Here is a 21,289-nt window from a genome sequence, read left to right as displayed (position 1 = left end):
TAATTTGCCATGACAGTAATCACTATACACAGTCAAAAGAAAAACCTCAAAAGGGAGTGGGAGGGAGATCTATATTTATATGAATTTTTCATATTCATGCATGTATGTATGAACGAAACAATTCTAGTTACAGATAAAAGTTTAGTTTCAAATTAATAAAAAGATCAGTAACCTATTAGAAAAATGGACACAGGAATAAACTGATCACAGAAATAAAAATGGTTCTTAAATATGAAAATATACTCATCTTCACTTCTGAGAAAAAGGTAAATTCTTGTTATTGCCAAACTTACCTCTATAGTTCTCTTTCCATCCATACAGGATCCCTTCTTGCTCAGATGTAATCTGTATCTAAAAATATGTTGACTAGCTAATTTTCAGATAAAGACTATGTTCTATCCCTAGGGAAAAGAATGCTTTCTCAGCCAATCCAAAAAAAACAACCATTTCCCCCAAACATTACTAAGATATTGAAACCACCTATATTGAGAAGTTAAAATTCCAATTATTTTATTATTTAAGCTTTAATGAAATCAGTAACAGGTGGTAATGTATGTTGTATGCAATAGATTTGAGTGTTTCTTCAGTGTTGCAAGCAAATACTGTAATGGACATAATGAAATAAAGATTATAATGAATGCATTAAGACATAATACATACAAATGATATTTAGCAAAATAGTTTTTTTTAATTGGTTACTTACCAGTTGAAGAGTTGGCCTCAGTTAGGTTTGTTGACTACAGTGGGGTGGTGGCTGACGTCACCGTTGCTGCATAGTGGTAAGCACTGATAAGCACAGGAAAGCAAGGAGGAGCTGGTGAAGGGATGAGTGAACCATGATGAAATGCTTGTTTAAGCAACATGAGTACAAGACTGAATCCTGCTGAGATATGACCACAACTCTATTCACTTAAGACTCACGTGCAACTTAACCATTTTTGTTGGGGTGTGTGAAATGTTTGAAAGCTCTTAAATATTCAGGTAGGGAGAGTAAGATGCTGAAGGACAGGAGAACAGTTCTTTTCTTGACCATTTCTCTGTTAGATGTACAGACTTAAAATCTGAGTCACAACTAACCTCTTTCTCTCCTGCATTCCATCAGTTCTCACATCCCTGTGTTCTAGTTCCTCTGCTTATGTCCCAGCTATTTTTCCTTTTTTATTACCGGTGTTACTCTAATTCAGATCCTCTTTTCATGCCAACCCTGGCAAAAAGATCTCCATTTCTCCAGGGGCTTTCTACCTCCAAGATATTTATTGTTTTCACTTGTAGGATTCCTTTTATGAAACATAGCCTTGAACTTCTTTCTCCTATGTTCTCAGGCCTTTACACCATGTATTTAAGACTTTACAATTTGGCTTGTTTTCTATTTTTTTGTCCCTTTTGTTTTAACCAAATTGATCTGCTTGCGGTTCCTCCGTAGGAGTCATCATTGCATTGGCTCTTCCTCGTATTCATCCCTCACCTCCACCCTCAGTGGCTGCTCACCAGAATGTTACCTCTGTCTCTCACTGAAGCTCCCCAGTGGGGGGCTCAGTCAGTTAAGCTTCTGCCTTCAGCTCATAATCCTGTGGTCTGGGATGGGGTCATGCATGGGGCTCCCTGCTCAGCAGGAAGCCTGCTTTTCTCTCTGCTACCACCATCCCCACCCCTACTTGTGGTCACTCTTGCTCGCTCTCAAATAAATCTTTTTTAAAAAGAGCAAGATAGTCTTGTACAAGATAGTCATGGTACAATGGTACAATGATCATCATCATCACAACTACTAATGGTTACGTATTGCTTACTATGTACCAGGCATAGTTCTAAGTGCTTATCATATAGCACTTCATTTAATGGTCACTACAACTATTAGATAGTATTCTTGGTCCCATTTTACAGGCGAGTCAGGCACAGAAAGGTTAAGTAGTTTGCCTGAGGTTTACAGCTAAGAAGACACACAGGACTACCAAGCAGAGACTTTAAAAACTAAGAAAGCTTTTCATACATACTTACGGAAATAGAAGACATATTAAGTGAAATAAAGAGAGGTACACAACAGTATATAGTGTGCTGCCATTTAAAGGGGGGGGCAAATAAATACATAATTATTCGTATATACATAAAATGCCTGTGGAAGGAAGGACTAAAACTAGTAGTGATTATGGGGAGGGGAAATGGGTGACAAAAGGCCTTAGACTGAAGACAGTTCTTCACAGTATACTGTGCCTTGATACCTTTTGAAGTTTTTTAGTTCTTTAACCATATGAAGGTATTATTAATTCAAAAAATTAACCAAGAAAATGTCTCTTGAAGGCCATATTGATGTGTCTCCTCCTCCATGAACCTCACTGATTGCCACAACTAGAACTGTGGTGCTTAGAATTGTTTCTTTGAATAGAACTACCCTACGACCCAGTAATCGCACTACTGGGTATTTACCCTAAAGATACAAATGTAGTGATCTGAAGGGGCAAGTGCACCTGAATGTTTATAGCAGCAATGTCCACAATAGCCAAACTATGGAAAGAACCTAGATGTCCATCAACAGATGAATGGATAAAGATGTGGTGTATATATATACAATGGAATACCATGTAGCCATCAAAAGGAATGAAATCTTGCCATTTGCGATGACGGACGTGGATGGAACTAGAGGGTATTATGCTTAGTGAAATAAGTCAATCAGAGAAAGACAATTATAATATGATCTCCCTAATATGAGGAAGTTAAGAGGCAACATGGGGGTTTTGGGGGGTAGGAAAGGAATAAATGAAACAAGATGGGATTGGGAGGGAGACAAACCATAAGAGATTCTTAATCTCACAAAACAAACTGAGGGTTGCCGAGGTGGGGGTAGGGAGAGGGTGGTTGGGTTATGGACATTGGGGAAGGTATGGGCTATGGTGAGTACTAGGAAGTGTAAACCTGGCGATTCACAGACCTGTACCCCTGGGGCTAATAATATATTATATGTTAATTTTAAATTTTTAAAAAGAATTGTTTTGTATTCCTGTCTATTCATGAGACCTTTATTATGAGTTCTTTTATAGCCAGAGCCACCTTCTACATAGTTCTCTAACACCAAGAACAATGAGGATAGTGCCTTGATAAAAAGTAGCTGTTCAAGGGAAAACTAATGCATAGAGATAGAAATTCAGATTAGTGTTTACCTGGAGTAGGAGATAGCAAAGTGACTTCGATCTAGCATGAAGGGACTTCTGTAGGTAATGAAAATGTTCTGCTACTTCTTTATTCTGTTGGCAGTTACACTACTACATATATATTTATCAAAACTTAAAATGGGTATATTCCTTTTATTATATGTAAATTATGCCTCAACAAAACCTTTTTGTTCAGTGTTTCTTAAAATAATTATTTTGTGCCTAATTTCACATTGCTTTATTCTCTTTTCAATAGTTCTGAAACACAGGTGACATTGGGTGGGGAAGGAAGTGAAGATTCATCTTGTAAGCCAATTTTTTCAACTCTTCCTGAAACCAACATTTTAAATGTGGTTAAGGTAGGGAAAATCTCTTCTTTATGTCTTTATCACAGAACTGGAACCATTTAGTTTTGTGGTTAGTGGTTTTAAAACAAAATCACTAGTGTTTTACCAGGTGATTTCTAATCTTTGAAATTTGTTAGCAGTATTATTTGTATTAAATGTTGTTTTTGCTGGGGTTTTTTTTGTTTGTTTGTTTTAATATTAGGAGTGAAAGGGACTTTATAGGTTAATATAGTTCTAGGATACCTTTCCCAAGAAGATTTTAGAAACCAATTATTTTTTAGAACCAGTACTTTTTTTTAGAATTTGAATGTATGAAGAGAAAAAAGTTATTACTTGTAACTTAGTGATTAAGAATTAGTAACAGTGTTAAAACTTTTTAGTGGCTGAATCAAGTCAATGATACTGAACCGTTAAAAAAAAATCTCAAAAATGAAAATTGGAGAAGAAAATACTTATTGTGTCACCTGATTTAACTATTAACACAAGTATTTCTTGCCTTCTTTTTTCTAAACATCTGATGTTTTGTTTTCTATAAGTTTTCTTTTATATTCTTTATCAGAAAGCTTTTATAATTTAAACTCTCCAAATATATCTCCTTAAGTTGTTTTGTCGCTGTACTTCTGTCACAGTTTCTAGGCTTGTGTACATCTATACATCCAGAAGGTTACCAGGATCGTGAAATAATGTTGCTGATATTAATGTTGTTTAAAATGAGTTTGGAGAAACAGCTGAAACAGATTCCTCTAGTGGACTTTCAAAGCCTCCTGATAAATCTGATGAAAAACATTAGAGATTGGAACACAAAGGTAACCATACTTAAAGCTGTTATATTGGTGTTAGTGTTGGTTTTTTGTATACTGTCACAATTTGACTTTCATAGTACATATGGAATTAATAGTTTCTAAGCTCAGTTAAGATCTCTGGCAGAGGGCACCTGGGTGGCTCAGTTGGTTGAGTGACTTACCTTGGCTCAGATCATGATCCTGGAGTCCCAGGATTGAGTCCCGAGTTGGGCTCTCGGCTCCATAGGGAGTCTACATCTCCCTCTGACCTCCTTCCCTCTTAATGTCTGTCTGTCTGTCTCTCTCTCTCTCTCTCTCTCGCAAATAAATGGATGGAATCTTAAAAAAAAATTTTTTTTTAATTTTAAAAAAATATCTCTGGCAGATGAAAAATAAACGGAGAAGGGACTTACTTTTGTTGGAACTGTATTAAATTTATGATAACTGAATCTTCTTTAAAACTGGAAAAAAAAAATGTGTTTATTGGGCATTTAGTGGGGACCAAGCGTTAATGTAAGTGCTAGAGATACAGCCCTGGAAAAAGATAAATACATTGCCTTTATGGCAGTTTTATGTAGTTAGAGAATTAAATAATAAGGTAAATATATATTATAATACCATGCCAAGTTGTAAAAAGTGCTACAAATTAAAATAAAGTGGGACCTGGGTATAGAGAATAGCAAGGTAGTAAGTAATCTTCTGCTGTTTCAGATAAGGCAACCAGGGAATGCCCTTCTTAAGTTACCTTTGAGGAGAGACCTACATGAAATGATGAAGCAAAATCACACACACAACAAAGATTTGAGTTGAACCCCTATAGCGATATTAAGGGTAAACGTATAATTGTTAGATTTTTAAGAATTATATTTTTTAACCATTTTGATGGAAAATTTCAAATGTGCAAAATTAGACAAGTATGATGAACCCATAATTACTTACCATTCAGGTTTAGCAATTAACAAGACATAATCAGGGGCGCCTGGGTGGCTCAGTAGGTTAAAGCCTCTGCTTTCGGCTCGGGTCATGATCCCAGGGTCCTGGGATCGAGCCCCACATCAGGCTCTCTGCTCAGCAGGGAGCCTGCTTCCTCCTCGCTCTCTGCCTGCCTCTCTGCCTACTTGTGATTTCTGTCTGTCAAATAAATAAATAAAATATTTAAAAAAAAAAAAAAAAAAAAAAAACAAGACATAATCAACTTTGTCTCGTCTGTTACCCTCATCCCATACTTTCTTCCCTTACTCAGAGATTATTTTGAAGTAATTTTGTTAGACTTTAAATACTGAAATAGTTGAGGATCCCTAAAATGCAAGAAATCCCAGGTCAGGAGCATGTATGATCTTCTGCAGCTCTCATTATACACCTTTAGAAACTGGTATTTGTATTTTGCTCTATTTAGGGGCACCTGCGTGGCTCAGTCAGTTAAGCATCTGACTTTTGATTTCAGCTCAGTTCATGGTCTCAGAGTCCTAGGATGGAGCCTGCAGTCGGCTCCACACTCAGCAGGGAGTCTGCTTGAGAATTCCCTCTGCATCTGCCTCTCCCTCCACTAGCACGCACTGTCTCTCTCTCACAAATAAATAAATTTTAAATTAGATAGATCTATTTAGATTTAGATTTGTTTTCTTCTGGGGAGGACTGTTTAGATATAGACATAGGTATGACGTAGAACAAAACATGAAAGCCAGGTGAAATTCTGATAAATATATATCTGTTCAGTGTGTTCTGAAGTTGAAGATAAAACTGAGTCTGTGTACCATGTATGTTTTTTAGCAGGTTCTAGACTTCATGCAGTTTCTAAAAATGAGTGTTCTTTTTGTCATAATGCTCCCATAGGACAAGAAGGGATGTGAATGACTTCGTTCCACTTAACTGTTTGGAAAATCTTGCTCATTCTTTTTCAGGTGCCTGAACTCTGTCTGGCCATAAATGAGCTGTCTAATCATCCGCACAATCTTCTGTGGTTGGTACAGCTGGTCCCTAACTGGACATCACGTGGAAGGTATTGAAAATTGAGAATTAAACATTAAGAAAAATTTTTGTGTTTACATTATTGAAATACTTTTGGGTCCTTTATTTCCTTTCATCATTCCTTGATTGTTAGATCAGTCTTTTATTTCTTAGTCAGGTGTGGGAAAAGGCATTGACAGCCTGATTCTAATCCTTAACATAGATCGTTTTGTGATACTTTTTATTTATTTTTTATTTTTTATTTTTATTTTTTTTTTAAGATTTTATTTATTTATTTGTCAGAGAGAGAGCGAGCGAGCACATGCAGACAGAGTGGCAGGAAGAGGCAGAGAGAGAAGCAGGCTCCCTGCTGAGCAAGGAGCCTGATGTGGGACTTGATCCCAGGATGCTGGGATCATGACCTGAGCCGAAGGCAGCCGCTTAACCAATTGAGCCACCCAGGTGTCCCGATACTCTTGATTTTTAATTTTAGCTTATCTTATAATTTAATACAGGTGGCACATTATCATGAAAATGGATGAATTAGCTTTTTTCTTTTTTTTTTTCCTTTAGTAAACATAAATGTGAGCAATAAAATTTTCCTTCAGTAAATCAGCAGGGCCAAAGATAAAGATTCTTTTTTTTTTTTTTTTTTTTAAGATTTTATTTATTTATTTGAGAGAGATCACAAGCAGGCAGAGAGGCAGGCAGAGAGAGAGGAAGAAGCAGGCTCCCTGCTGAGCAGAGAGACCGATGCAAGGCTCGATCCCAGGATTCCGAGTTCATGACCCGAGCCGAAGGCAGCGGCCCAACCCGCTGAGCCACCCAGGCGCCCCCAAAGATAAAGATTCTTAATGATTTGCCTGAGTTGCAGGCAATTCTAACTTTATGTACAAATATTTTACGTGAAAATTTTACTGTTTTGTTAAAGTTTATAAGTTGTTATACTGTCTTCTCTTGAAACACTAGCTGTGTTTCCAGTTAGAAGAACTTTGGGCTCATTCATTTGCTTCTCAAACAGTATTGATTAAAATGCATTCTAAATACTTTTAAATTCTAATTCCAGGCAATTAAGACAGTGCCTCAGCCTAGTGATTATTTCAAAGCTTTTGGATGAGAAACATGAAGATATCCCTAATACCAGTAATCTGCAGGTATAAATAGTATTTTTGTTTTTTTTTCATTAATGGAAAAGGTAGGGAGGTATAAGGAAAACCGATGGTTCTTAAGTCAAGTTCTGGGATTAGATCTCAGTTCTCAAGCATGATATTATTCATATAATCTTTGGAATGGTACTTAACTAATAAGGTCCATTACATGGACATGATATCAATACTCAGTAACATATAGGTTGGTAGTGGATAATTAGATGAACTAATGTATAAATACTGGGAAAATCAAAATGTGTTCTATAAGTAGGACTATTTATATAATTATCAAGGTTAGTTTTATCACAAGATTAGAACTTGCAGAACTATTGTACATTAATTGCCTCTTTTACCTGTTTTAATATTAAATATTCCTTAAACTATAGAGCTTAAACATGGTTGTCCTCTAGTAATTGTTCAGTAGTAAATACATCATGTATAGATAAGTGGGTTTAAATGTGTCCAACAGAAGCTTCACTGAAAGGTCCTGAAAGCTTTTTACAAACCTTAATAACACTAAGGGAGCTACAGGGGCTACACATAATTGGAATTTTAAAACTCAACAGCTAACCGGTCTAGATGTGTTCTTCTGTGAACTGCAATTCAGTACAAGATGCTCTGTTCTCTACTAGATCCGAGGAATAAAAAAATGAAATTAGAGACTCTGCTCTTGGAAACATAATCTAGGTTGAAACAAAATAAACCACTGCAGTATAATGTAGTAAGAACAACGATAGAAGTATGCACAGGGCACTGTGGGACAAAGAAATTGGAAGGCGCAACTGGTTTCGTTAGTAGAGCTCAGGTAGACTTAATTTCAGGTATATGGGGCTGTCAGTCCTTTCAGTGATACTTACTTTCATCAAAAGAATTCTTTTTAGAATTCAGTGACTTCTACTCATAGGGAGATTCGGCTTTGCTGACTTTCAAATAATTCCACAGAGAAAGCATTCTGTGTGGCCTGTATTGTAATGCCATTCAGTCTCTTCCTCAAGCTTTTATCCTTAATTACAAGTATTGAACCTTTTAATTTAAAATCCCTTTTAAGCAAATGAGGACTTTTAGTAAAGGAGAATTGGGTATCACTGGACTATAAAGAAAGCTAAAGGGATAAAATTAGAGAAGGCAAAATGAACAGAGGACTGCTAAAAAAAAGTAGACTAAGAGCGAGCAACTGTATTACTTAATATTGTTGAGTTTCTTCTCTGTCTGTTGATAGATATCAGTCCTACATCGCTATCTTGTGCAAATGAAGCCTTCTGATTTGTTGAAGAAAATGGTCTTGAAGAAAAGGGCTGAACAGCCAAATGGCACTATTGATGATAGTCTTCATTTGGAACTCGAAAAGCAGGTATCCAGGGCAAGATACCTCAAAAGAGTACATTTGAGTATAACTGAGGCCAGTTACCAAACAACAGCTTAGGCATTTCTGGATTTAGAGACTTAAGATACATTCTAGCAAACAAAATTATGAAGTGAATGATATTTTTTTACTTACTGCTGTTATGAAATTCATAAGTAACCTTGAGAGTTGAGAACTGAGGTAAAAGGATGGTTGTTGGTAATTCAATACTGGGAGTATTTTTGGTACTCCTTTACTAGGGCAGTTGTGAGATAGTAAAAGGAATGCACTTGAGTTAGAAGTCAGGAAGCCTAGGTTAAATGGTTGGCTTTTCCCTAACTACCAGGCTCAGTTAACTTTAGCAAATTCTTTAATACTTCCTGGGCAACTCTCCTAATGTGTAAACTGGGATAATATCTATGCTAGCTAATTCATGGGTGTTTGTTTCACTTATTTCTCTAACAGGCATATTACCTGACCTACATTCTTCTTCATTTAGTTGGTGAAGTTAGTTGTTCTCATTCTTTTTCTTCTGGACAACGGGTAGGTAGTTTTTAGTGTTCTTTGTTGCTAATTAAATGTCACTATTGATGGAATGAATGAATATTCTTTATATAGAAGAAAACTTTGTAAAAGTTAACTTTGGGTTTGCTATAGAAATCCCAGTGTACACTGGAAAGAGAGAAGTAATATAGAAACTTTGCAACATATCATTGGCAAGAATTATTTGCGCATGTTAGTTGTGTTTATTGGAGTGTAGCTTAATCATCCTAACTTGACAATAGTGTAATACATTAATAAGATACCAAAGGTCACCAAACCAGCTGTTAGCTGGTTTTTTCTCCATCTCTTCACCCACTACACTTTTTTTCCCCTTTAGAAATATTGCCTTCAAAATTAAATTGATGTTAAGTCAGAGTACTTGATATATGCATTTCTTAATTATCTCCTCGTGGTACGATTTTCATTTTGAATTATTCTGTCCTTCCCATACTACCATAATCCATACTTCTAGGGAAAGTTCTTAAGTCATCGTGTTTCATACTGTGGATATTCCAACCTGTTTTAAAACTTGGTATCTCCTTTGTCATTGTGAAAAGGACATAACACTGGTTCATATGGAGTTTTCTTAGGTTTTGTTGTTTGTTTTGCTTTTTGGTTTTTTAGGTAGACACACAATGTTATAGTTTCTGGTGAACACCATAGTGACTAAACAGGTTTATATATTTTACTATGCTCACCACAAGTGTAACTACCATCTGTCACCATACAGTGTGTTATAATACCATTGACTGTATTCACTATGCTGTACCCTTTATCCCCATGACGTATTCATTCCATACCTGGAAATCTATACCTCCCACTCCCCTTCAGCCATTTTGCCCATCCTCTCACCACCACCACCAGCCTCTGGGAATCCTCAGTTTGCTCTCTGTATTTATAGGTCTCTTTCTGCTTTTTGTTTGTTTTTTCTTTTTCTTTTTTAGGTTTCACATAAAAGTGAAATCATGTATTTGTTGGCTTCTGTCTGATTTATTTCCCTTAGCATTTCTGGATTTAGAGACTTAGATACATTCTAGCAAACAAAATTATAAAATGAATGATATTTTTTACTTACTGCTGTTAAGAAATTCATAAGTAACCTTGAGAGTTGAGAACTGAGGTAAAAGGATGGTTGTTGGTAATTCAATACTGGGAGTATTTTTGGTACTCCTTTACTAGGGCAGTTGTGAGATAGTAAAAGGAATGCACTTGAGTTAGAAGTCAGGAAGCCTAGGTTAAATGGTTGGCTTTTCCCTAACTACCAGTCTTGGTTAACTTTAGCAAATTCTTTAATACTTCCTGGGCAACTCTCCTAATGTATAAACTGGGATGATATCTATGCTCTGATGTCTACACTCTGTAGGTTTATCTGTTTATCTGTTTGTCTCAAATGGTAAAATCTCGTCCTTTTTACGGCTGGCAGTATGTATGTATGTGTGTGTATATATATGTGTATGTAAGTGTGTATATATATGTGTGTATATATATATAGTAAGTGTAGATTTTTAAATGATTGCTAGTTCTAACGGCACCATCCCTGTGTTAATTTGCAATGCTTCAGAGTTGTTTTCATCCCTCATGTTTGTTTTGCACAGAAACACTTCGTGCACCTCTGTGGAGCTTTGGAAAAGCATGTTAAGTGTGATATTAGAGAAGATGCAAGGCTGTTTTACAGAACTAAAGTAAGTGTGTGTTTTTCATAAGGAATGTTAGGGGTTTTTGTTGTCATTGTTGTCTAGCTTTGATTACATTAATATTTGAGGAAGAGAAGCACCCCTTTAAAAAGGGGGTGGGGGTTGAGTAGCTCAGTCAGTTAAGTATCTGCTTTTGGCTCAGGTCATGATCCTGGAGTCACGGGATTAAGCCCCCCATTGGGGGTGCCCCCCCGCCAGCGGGGAATTTGCTTCTCCCTCTGCCCTTCACCCTGCTCATGCTCTCTTACCCCTCTCATGCTCTCTGGCTCTCGCTCTCTCAAATAAATAAAATCTTTTTTAAAAAGAGCATATAAATGAGAAATACGATTTTCTCTATTAATAACAGAAGTTAGTTTCTACTAAATACTTGTAGCTAAATTAAAAGTGAAAGGAAAGGTGCGTGGCTGGTTCCGTCAGTAGAGCATGTAACTCTACATCTTGGGGTTGTGAGTTTGAGCCCTTCATTGGGTGAAGAAATAACTTTTTTTAAAAAAGTGAAGGGGAAAAAAAATCTCAAGACAAATGTATTTTTCATTTTACTATACTCAATTCTAAAACTCCTGACACCTGAAGAGAAAGTTCTTCCAGTACTCGTTGGAGATGCCTCCATCTCCAATGGAGATGAAACTTACTGAGATGAAGCTTATTGAGATGCCTGCATGGTTCAGTCAGTTAATCTTCTGCCTTCAGTTCAGGTCATGATCCCAGGGTCCTGGGATCAAGTCCTACATCAGGCTCATTGCTCAGCAGGGAGTCTGCTTCTCCCTCTGCCTGCTGTTCCCCCTGCTTATGTGTGCTCACGCACTCGCTCTCTGACAAATAATATCTTCCCAAAAAAAAGACACTAGTAAGTTTATTTTGTCATTATACAAATTAAGACTTTTATGCCAAAATTAGTTTCAGGGATTAAAAACAATTTTGTGACAATTGAAAACTTGTTTTGTTCATGGAGAAGAAATAGGTTAGCTGTTGTTCTTTGAATGATCCATTAGAGAATGTGTTAAAGAAGGATTCTTCAGGTTTCTAAGTCCTGCTCACCCAGTCTGAGCTCTAAGATGGAAATGATTCAGCAGTAAGCTTGCTAATAAGCTTTTTTCTTAAGCGTTTAGTACATTCAAAGACAGTAGAAAAGCTGACTATGAGTATAGAGTTAGGAAAGCAACTTGAGTATTAAAACAGTGATTTTAACAGTTTTACCTAAGACACTGAACACTTTTTAAAAAAAACTTTTAAGGATTTTTTATTCCAAATCATCTTTTAGCATTTGTAATGTAAAGCTGATTCTTTTTTGCCATTGTGTTTGGATAAGTCAGTAAATGTGAAGTTTCAGCTTTGTAACTTTATATCTTAAATTAATTAGCTATAAAGGTTAATCATTTCAGCAATGCCCATTTGGATTCAGTATGTGTATTTATTTTAGTAGATTTCAGTTAAATACAGAGATGAGCACCTAATGAAGTTGTATCAGATTGCAGATTTTCAGAAATATGTAGGGGATAGCTCTTTGACTTAAGAGTGGAAACCATAGTTTCAAAGCACATTCTTTTGAACATTGACTAGAGTTACTGGCCCGTAGAACTTGGTGGTAGTAGCTACTGCTGACAGATGTGCTAAAAAGGGACCACCCAAGGTCTTTGTTTCTTAAAGCCAGGAGCCTGTATAGATTGGTGCCAGGGCTTCTCTTAGAGTGGAGAGAGACACAAGAGGTCTATGGAAATTGCATTGGGGGATGGTCTGCTGAGGAGTTGCCTCTTCACAACCTGTAATAGAAAAGGTGATTATTTTGGAGAAACTGAATCTGCTGAACTCTAAATGGAGAAGAAAGTAGACTTTTTAATTTATTTTATAAACTTAAAACAGCTATAAAATTCCTGACTTGTTTAGAACATTTTTCTTAAGCAGTTATGTTTAAGAGCTAATTGAGAATCTCTAGAGTGGTAGGAAAGTTTAAGTTTCATGCAGAGACTCACTAAACCTTCAAACACAGGAATATACCTTGTATTTGAAGGGGTTTTGTAGTACTTTGCAGAAATGTGGAGAGGCAGAACAGTAAATTTTGGATCTTCTGATCATGTGGAAAGGAACAAATGACAGCCATTTTTTGTGGCCTTGAGTCTTTCAAATAGAAGTTGGAAAGATAAGGACAGTCAAAGCCTTGGGCCCTATAACAAACCCACACCTGAGCTTATCTATGTGGGTGTTCAAAAGCCAGCAAGTTGAAAATATAAGTATCTTGCAGGCAGGAAAGGAGCACATTTTTTCTGGATGATCTTTAGTAACTAATGGGAAAATAGAGTCCTAAGCATGCAGTAATTTAGGTTATGGTAATCGAGGAGTCTTACATTAATCTCTGTGATTTGAAAGCCCCTCCAGAAAAAGAGCAGTTTTTTTCTTTCTTGGCAGAAATTAAATTGAATTGTTGGGTGTGGGCCTGTCACAACTATCAGATCTTTTATCAAGCATTAAGTGGATTTTAGTTAAGGATGTTTTGATCTGATTACTTTTCCCCTTTTTGATGTTTTTAAGGTAAAAGACCTGGTTGCCAGGATACATGGAAAATGGCAGGAAATAATCCAGAACTGTCGGCCTACTCAGGTGTCATTTTATTAAAGTTTTTTATTTATTCTTAGTAGTTTTGCTAAATGGTAACTTTTTATGTTGTTTGAAATAAATTATTACACAGCACTTTCTTCTAGATATCTTAAGATAAACTGCAAACTCCAGTATAATAATGTGTGTATGTTTTTAGTTTTTGTTTGCTTTTCTGTTTATTAACTTATTTCCAGAGATGGTTGAGCCCATTTTAAAATGTCACATTGCCTCAAAGGTGGTTGATATTTCATGGGGAGCATTTTTCTTAATAGCTTTATTGAGATAAAATTCATGTATCATATTTCACTCATTTAAAGTGGTTTTTAGGGGCATTTGGGTGACTCAGTGTGTTAAAGCCTCCGCCTTCAGCTCAGGTCATGATCCCAGGGTTTTGGGATCGAGCCCCACATCAGGCTCTCTGCTCAGCAGGGAGCCTGCTTTCACCTCTCTCTCTCTCTGCCGACTTGTGATCTCTGTCTGTCAAATAAATAAATAAAATATTTTTAAAAATTTTTTAAAAAGTGGTTTTTAGTATACGTACAGTTGTGTGACCACCACCACCAAATGTTTTAACGTACTTTAAAACATTTTTGTCACTCCAGAAAGAAATCCCAGAAGCCATTAGCAGCTACTGCCTATTTCCCAACCACCTGTATTTCTATCCCCAGCTCCCCCCAAGCCTTTAGGTGACCGCTGTTTTTTCTGTCTATATTATATAGATTTTCCTACTCACATTTCCTCTAAGTCAAACGATATACTATTTGGTCTTTTATGACTGGCTTCTTTCACATAATATTAGGTGAATCCATGTTGTAGCATCTTTGTCATTTCTGTTGTCAAGTAATATTCCATTATATGAATTATCCACTTACTAGATGGACATTTGATTATGCTTCCACTTCCTGGCTGTTCTAAATAATGCTTCCATGAACAATACCACACGGGTTTTAGTGTGAACATGTTTTCAAATGAAAATATTTTAGTTGTATACCTGGGAGTAGAATTGCTGGGTTGTGTGGTGATTCTATGTTAAATGTTTTGAGGAATTGCCAGACTGTTTTCCAAAGTGGCTGCACTTTTTACATTCCCACCAGAATATATAAGGTTTCTAAATTCTCCACATTCTTGCTAACACTTGTTATTATCTGTGGTTTTGATTATAGCTATAGTAGGGGGTTGGTAGTAGAACCTCATTGTGGTTTTAATTCATACTTCCCAGTGATGAATGATGTTGAGAATCTTTTCATATACCTGCTGTCCATTCATGTAGCTTCTTTGGAGAAAGTCCGTTGAAATCCTTTGCTCATTTTTTAATTGGGCTTTTTATCTTTTTATTATTGAATTGTAGAAAATTTCCATTTGTTCCAAATACAAGTCCCTTGTTAAGTATATAATTTGCTAATATAGTCTCTAATTCTGTGTATTGTCTTTTCATTGCCTTGATAGTATCGTTTGTAGAACAAAAGTTTTTTAGCTGTGATGAAGTCCAGTTTTATTTATTATTTTTCCATTTGTTAGGCTTTTGGTATCCTATCTAAGGGGACTTTGCTTAAGAGGGGCATTGTGTAAGCAACTGGTATTACATTTGCTATACTATAAATTTGCCTTTTACAAACTAACGGATATATTATTGTCTAAAATTATGCTTCTCAAATTTTAATGTGAGTATAGGCATCAATTTATTGAAACGCCAATTTTGATTCGTTAGGTCTGGAGTGGGACCTGAGAGATGCTCCATTTCTAACAGGTTCTCAAATTTATGGCAGTGTTGCTGGTCCAAGAACCATAATTTTAGTAGACAGGACCTAGAAGTTGCTTATAGTTTATGTCAAAGCAACAGGAGCACTGAAGATTAATTAGAAAAAGTAATCTCAACTCTTCTGTATTTTGAATCTCTTGGTGTTACTGGCCTTAATAAGATATGCCTGCTCTTTGAGAACAGCCTTTGAGAAGTCTTAAACTAATGTTTTCTTGTTAACTTCAGTTTCTGATCCCAAAAGATCTTGTTTTAGCCTGGCCATCTTTTGCTGATGTGGTATTAAAATAAATGAATTTAATACCAAAACTTTTCTGTTAGTCACCTTAACATTTTATTTAATTTCTTAAATATGATCCTTCACATGTGTGTGTTGGTGAGGAAAACATCTTGCACTTATTCTGTACTTTCTTAAAATTAATTGTTAATTGTTGGACCACAAAATGTGAAAACTAATTCTGATTACCATAAATGTTCAGAGAAATATATAATATAAAGATTTTATTACTTCTTTTAGCAAAATCCTGTTTGATGATTAGTAGTTTTTTTTTTTTTTTTTTTAAAGATTTTATTTATTTATTCGACAGAGAGAGATCACAAGTAGGCAGAGAGGAAGGCAGAGAGAGAGAGGAGGAAGCAGGCTCCCTGCTGAGCAGAGAGCCCGATGCGGGACTCGATCCCAGGACCCTGAGATCATGACCTGAGCCGAAGGCAGCGGCTTAACCCACTGAGCCACCCAGGCGCCCTTGATGATTAGTAGTTTTATAAGGATTAATACATAATCTGATTTTCTTTATCCTGTTTTTTCCCCCTTCCCTTTTCTAGGGGCAGCTTCATGACTTCTGGGTACCAGATTCATAACAGGATTTGAAGCAGCAAAAATATGAACCAAGAGAAATTCAATAAGATCATTTCCTAGAGGAGTAGAAAGAATGCTACAAACTCCAGTGGAATGCTAAGAAAATGTGCTGCAAATGTGCCACTTGAATATCTAGTATGAAGCTGGTAATGAAGAAATTGCCATTTCTAAAGCAGATATGAAACATGATCTGCTTAATTTTAAAGCAACTGACATTTTAAAAAGAGCAGCATCCTATAACAAGAGGGGAGTGGTAGAAGCAACTAATAGTTGCATGTCTAACCTACCCCTGTTAACTTCTTTTGCTAAATTGTAAGCCAGTTATCCTTTTATTTGGGGGGGGGGTGTATTTATGGCACTTGGATAATCACAGGAAGTATGTAGGAAAGGGTTTGGACCAACTTGAGTAGTTGGACATGGAAGTCAAGACCAAGTTCCAGTTGGGTTTCATTTTGCCCTTGGTTATTTTAAGACTCAAAAAGAAGACTTAGAACTGAGATTAATAACAAAAAGAATAAATCTCTTCTGTAATTGCTATAAACCACAGGGAGGTTTCAATACATACATTTTCCTTCACTATTCAAGATTATAAATCTGTAAGGTTTTTAAAATACATTTAAACAGTTAAGAATCAGAAATTTGGTATATTGCCAGATCCCCCTTAAGGGGAAGAAGTTAAGCTATAAAATAGTGTCTCTGTTTTCATGCCAAAACATTCGTAAGCAGTTTGTTTTGGATTCCTTTTAAATGTATATATAATTTTTTAAATACTGGTTAAATCTTAGAATCTTGGCTAAATCTTAGAATCCTGGCCCTTGGTTAGCCATATTACAGATATAGTATAGAAGCTTAAAGATCTGGACAAGTTTCCAAAACCCTTACTTTCATGAGTATATAAGCTTGGCAGAGACCTGGATGGTGTTTATTCTTTGGGACATTGCACACGCATGTGTGTGCATGTGTGTGTGTGTATGTGTGTGTGTGCTTGTATTTTAAATTTGTTGCACTTGAAAACCACAGCTGCTCTAAATATTCTTAAACACTGGAAAGCCATCCTTGGGTTTAAATGGTGAAGGGTTAGTAGAAGTGCACATGCTGGTCTTAGCCCAAGGGCCCTTTGAAGCCTTTGGTAGTAATAGACTCTTACTAACTAACTGAAAAATTCTTTTGTTGACTGAGTGTCCCTTTTGGGGCGGGGGTTTGTTTCTTGAATGAGAATGTCAACAACTTTTTTCCTTCAATATTGACTTGGATGACACTGCTTTCCTGAGCATTCTGAGGTCTCCAGTTGTGGGGGAAGAGATGATGGAGAGGAAGGGAATTGGACTTGAGATTTATGGTTTGAGAGGGGAGATAATAATTTTTTTAAAAATAGCTTTCTACCTCTAAATTGAGGCTTAGGAGTAAAAAGCATTTTATCTTAAATTTATCATTTACAATAGTATAAGTAACTTTTGAGCCCATGTCAAGCATTGAGCAGTTAGAGATTTTATAGGGAAGACGTAAATCAACTCCCGAGAACCCCGACTGAATGAGGCTCCAAGAGTCAGACCAACAAAAGTTTTATTCTGTGTTGAGTTTACTGGTAAGAATATTATTATCTTGATACTACCTCTCAAGGGTATTATTAGAAAATGCCACTTATGGTTAATGAGATAGATACAAAGAGTTCTATTTGACAGAAGCTTGAAACTCTGGCATCTATCTGCCCAACAATGGGGGCTTTCACTCTTTGTAATTTAATACTTTGTAGATACATTATTTGTGTGTAATTTTATAAGTGTTCATATTTTTCTCATTTTGCATTGTGTAAAGTGTACAAAAACTCAAAGTATAAAATACTGCTTATATTGCTTGTAATTACAGTGTGTAAATATTTTCTAATCGTGTACATTGACGGGGGGACAAGTGGGTTATTCAGGTTTTTTTTTTTTAAGTGACCCTTTTGTATTGCAGTTTCAAGAGATAACTGCTCATCAAATTTAAAACCACTTTGATACATTTTTATTTAGCAGTTCCAGTAAGAAAAGTCTCTATTTTTAATTGTCTTTCTTCATTAGAGAAAAATACTTCACCTGTCCCTTTAAAAATGGCCAGACATCAGTTTGAGCCCTTGTATTTATGACTCTGGTAGATGTCTCCATCTCCAGGTCATAACTCCAGTCAGTATTTGCATTGGGTTCTCATACAAATTCTGGATGATTCTCTTTTAGCACAGTAACCCATGACTTTTCTCCCAAATCAAGTATTATCCTTCTCCCTCTTGAGTCCCCATGTTCTGTCTCCCTCCTGCTATTGTACCCCCGTGAATGGGATGGTAGTGGGGGGCGAGAAAATGTTCATTGCACAGAAAATGTCAGGCCACTTTTGGGACTTGGCAAACAAAGCTTGCACTGAGTGGTGGTGTGTTTGGCAATATTACTGTGCCAAAAATAACCTTGTCTAATTTTCTGGATATGTATGTCAAACTTATTACCCTTATTGCAAGCTGAAAATTAAGGTACTTGTAAGTGTTTATGCTTTTGTGTGTAACTAACTGTTTGCCTTTTCTGAACTGCTTTTCTTGTTATCGGAAAATACAATTCCCTTAGTTATATCATGTTAAGTGAAGAGGCTCTCCATGCACAAAATGCATTGATGTAGCAGTAAAGTAACAGCATTTGTACATTTCCTGTCTATCTTCTGACGGCAGTGGTGCCTTTGTCACCTTTTGGAAGGTTGGCATTTTGGTTTTGTTTTGAAGTACAAATAATAGCTTGCTTTTGACTTCACAAAAATCTCCCCAGATGTAAGAGAGAGAAAAAAGGCGTGTTGTCATCCAGGCTCAGTCAGGAGCATTTGCATTTTTATTTCTGTCCAAACAAGTATAGTTGGTGGGGGACTGGCCAGTAATAATGCGTGGAGTCTTTAAACCAAGGGTAATTTTTAAATTTAAAAATAAAAAATTTAAGAGGTGACCCAATAACAAGTAACTGAGTTAGAAAATTAGGGAAGAGACTGTCCTGGTTTGTCTCTAAGGAGGCAATAGGGTACTGGTGGCTGGGCATGTGGAGCGTGCTCTGCGATGGTTATTTCTTGCTCATTTACAGTGCTGGGGCACCTGGTCATCTGTGCATCTGCTTTCCCTGGGCAGTCCTGTCAGCCAGTTATTCCACCAGCTCTTAGGCAGTTTACAAGTAAATGCAGATTTCTTTTCTCTTTTTTTTTTTTTAAAGATTTTTTTACTACATCTTGTTTAAAGTCCCATGAATGTATGTGTGTGTTATTAAAAATGCTTTTTCTCAGTTTGAACATGTGTTCGGTAATATTTGTTTGGGAGTGGGAGACGGTTAAATATCTGGAATGTCCTATTTCTTCCCTGCCCCCTAGTTTTTAAACTGATTGGTTTTTTCCTCTTGCTTTGGATTCTTCAGTCTGGTTTTTTGGCTTGATGTCGCTTGTTTCTGGAATACATAAAGCTATAGTTGTACACAGTTCACTTTTACATAAACTACTTAATAATGTGCTGCATAATTTGTGGCCAGCAGTTCAGTAATCTCATTCTTACATTACCTCATTCTCTCGGATGATTCAACAACTATTGCGTACCTACTACATGCTAGGCACTCTTGAGAATTGGATTCAGTGATGAACAACACAAACAGATCTCTCATGATGAACAACACAAACAGATCTCTCTCAGTACCTTCTGTCATCTGGGTGCAAATACTGTTACTGGCCAAAGAGGACTAGAAAGAAATCCCTTTGACCTGGCTCCCTTGTTATAGAGCCTAGGTCAAGGAAAGGGGCAGCCATATGATACAGAAGCAGGGCTCAGGACCACCTCGCACCTGCCAGGCAGATAAAGCTGTGCGTATGCCAGCTAAAGGGAGACACAAGTTGACAACTCACAGGAGAAACTATTATGAGCTCATAGAAGGGCTAGGCATGGTTGCCAGAGGCCTCAGGTTCCAGAACATGCCAGTATTTCTCCCTTCTGACAGACTGCTTTGGAGAAGACCACTTGTGAGCATTTTTCTGACTGGGGTAGAGGAGTGTGGGAGTAACAGCCAGACAAAAGCAAAGGTACTGCCTTAAGTACTGGGATGCTGGCAGTATAGCCTTGTGCAAGTTCAGGGCCTTGACTTTGACCTTAGTCCTGACCTCACATCCCAGATTGACCAAACCAACCGTTTGATCTTTGGCAAGTTACTTAACCTATCTGAACCTTAGTTTCTTCCTCTATTGAAAGGAATAATGTGTCTATCTCAGAGTTTATAAGGATTAAGGGAATAATGCATGAAAAGTATGTAGCAAGGTGCCTGGCATATATGCTAGGTATCATTTACCTCTAATTTGAAGCTCTTCTCAGATGACAGTTAAAATTGAACTTAAGGAGGGTCACCTAGCTGGCTTGGTCAGCAGAACATGCTACTCGAGTTGTGAGTTTGAGCCCCATGTTGGATGTAGAGATTACTTAAAAAAATAAGTTGAATGAAGGCACTTGGTTCACTGACATCTAAGCAAACCATACCTTAAAATTGTAGTGTAGGTATGCTCTCTTCCTTCTGACAGCTCCAGAGCCTTCTCTGTCCAGCTCTGTCTCTACTGGTAAAAATAAATAAATAAAATTTAAAAAAGAAAAAAATATATATGTATATATACACATGTATATATAAATTTATGACTTTTTTAGGACTCAGCATGCCAAATCTGAGAAGGGGTGGTAGGTGGTGATTTTCCATCAGTTGTCATATCCTGACACTCCCTTTTCCTTGCTAACCATTCCCCAGGCTGGAGTCAAGAGAGGGCAAGCCAGAAGGCCCAGCTTTGGGTCTGACTCCAAGACGACTGGCTGGGAGGAAAACTTAACAGGCAAAACAGGCTTCTGAGGCACAGTGGGACAGAGACTACAGCATTGATGCCCTGGTGACAGTCCCTACTGAAGAAGGACCTCAGCTGTGTATGTGGCCCAAATAAAGATCACGCCACCTAAAGGGAGAGTGCTGGGCAAACCAGAGGTGGAGACAGCAAAGCAGGAACCGAAATGCAACCACAGAGGACAGGAAGCAGGACAACCTGACTAGGCCAGAGTTCTTTGCCTCAGGGAACCTCTGCTCGAGTTTCAGGAGTTCATACCGACCCCCTTCACCTAGG

The 21,289-nt window shown here is 37.0% G+C and overlaps 1 protein-coding gene across 3 annotated transcripts in view; it reads left to right on the top strand.

Moving 5' to 3' along the window:
- SLF2 (SMC5-SMC6 complex localization factor 2) overlaps positions 1 to 19,444 on the top strand; it is a 47,664-nt gene extending 28,220 nt beyond the window's left edge. For all 3 annotated transcript variants that reach the window (XM_004749471.3, XM_004749470.3, XM_004749472.3), the window contains 9 exons: positions 3,400 to 3,502; positions 4,120 to 4,296; positions 6,174 to 6,271; positions 7,286 to 7,373; positions 8,587 to 8,718; positions 9,175 to 9,252; positions 10,848 to 10,934; positions 13,473 to 13,541; positions 16,120 to 19,444. In XM_004749471.3, coding sequence (XP_004749528.2) covers positions 3,400 to 3,502; positions 4,120 to 4,296; positions 6,174 to 6,271; positions 7,286 to 7,373; positions 8,587 to 8,718; positions 9,175 to 9,252; positions 10,848 to 10,934; positions 13,473 to 13,541; positions 16,120 to 16,155 — 868 coding nt within the window. In that variant the 3' untranslated portion in view covers positions 16,156 to 19,444. The remainder of the gene's footprint in view (positions 1 to 3,399; positions 3,503 to 4,119; positions 4,297 to 6,173; positions 6,272 to 7,285; positions 7,374 to 8,586; positions 8,719 to 9,174; positions 9,253 to 10,847; positions 10,935 to 13,472; positions 13,542 to 16,119) is intronic.
- Positions 19,445 to 21,289: the final 1,845 nt, after the last annotated feature.

Source organism: Mustela putorius, unplaced genomic scaffold, assembly GCF_011764305.1.
Source record: "Mustela putorius furo isolate JIRA1106 unplaced genomic scaffold, ASM1176430v1.1 tig00003909_pilon_pilon_pilon, whole genome shotgun sequence".
NCBI classification, from domain to species: Eukaryota; Metazoa; Chordata; class Mammalia; order Carnivora; family Mustelidae; genus Mustela; species Mustela putorius.
This window is presented reverse-complemented; position numbering and strand designations above follow the sequence as displayed.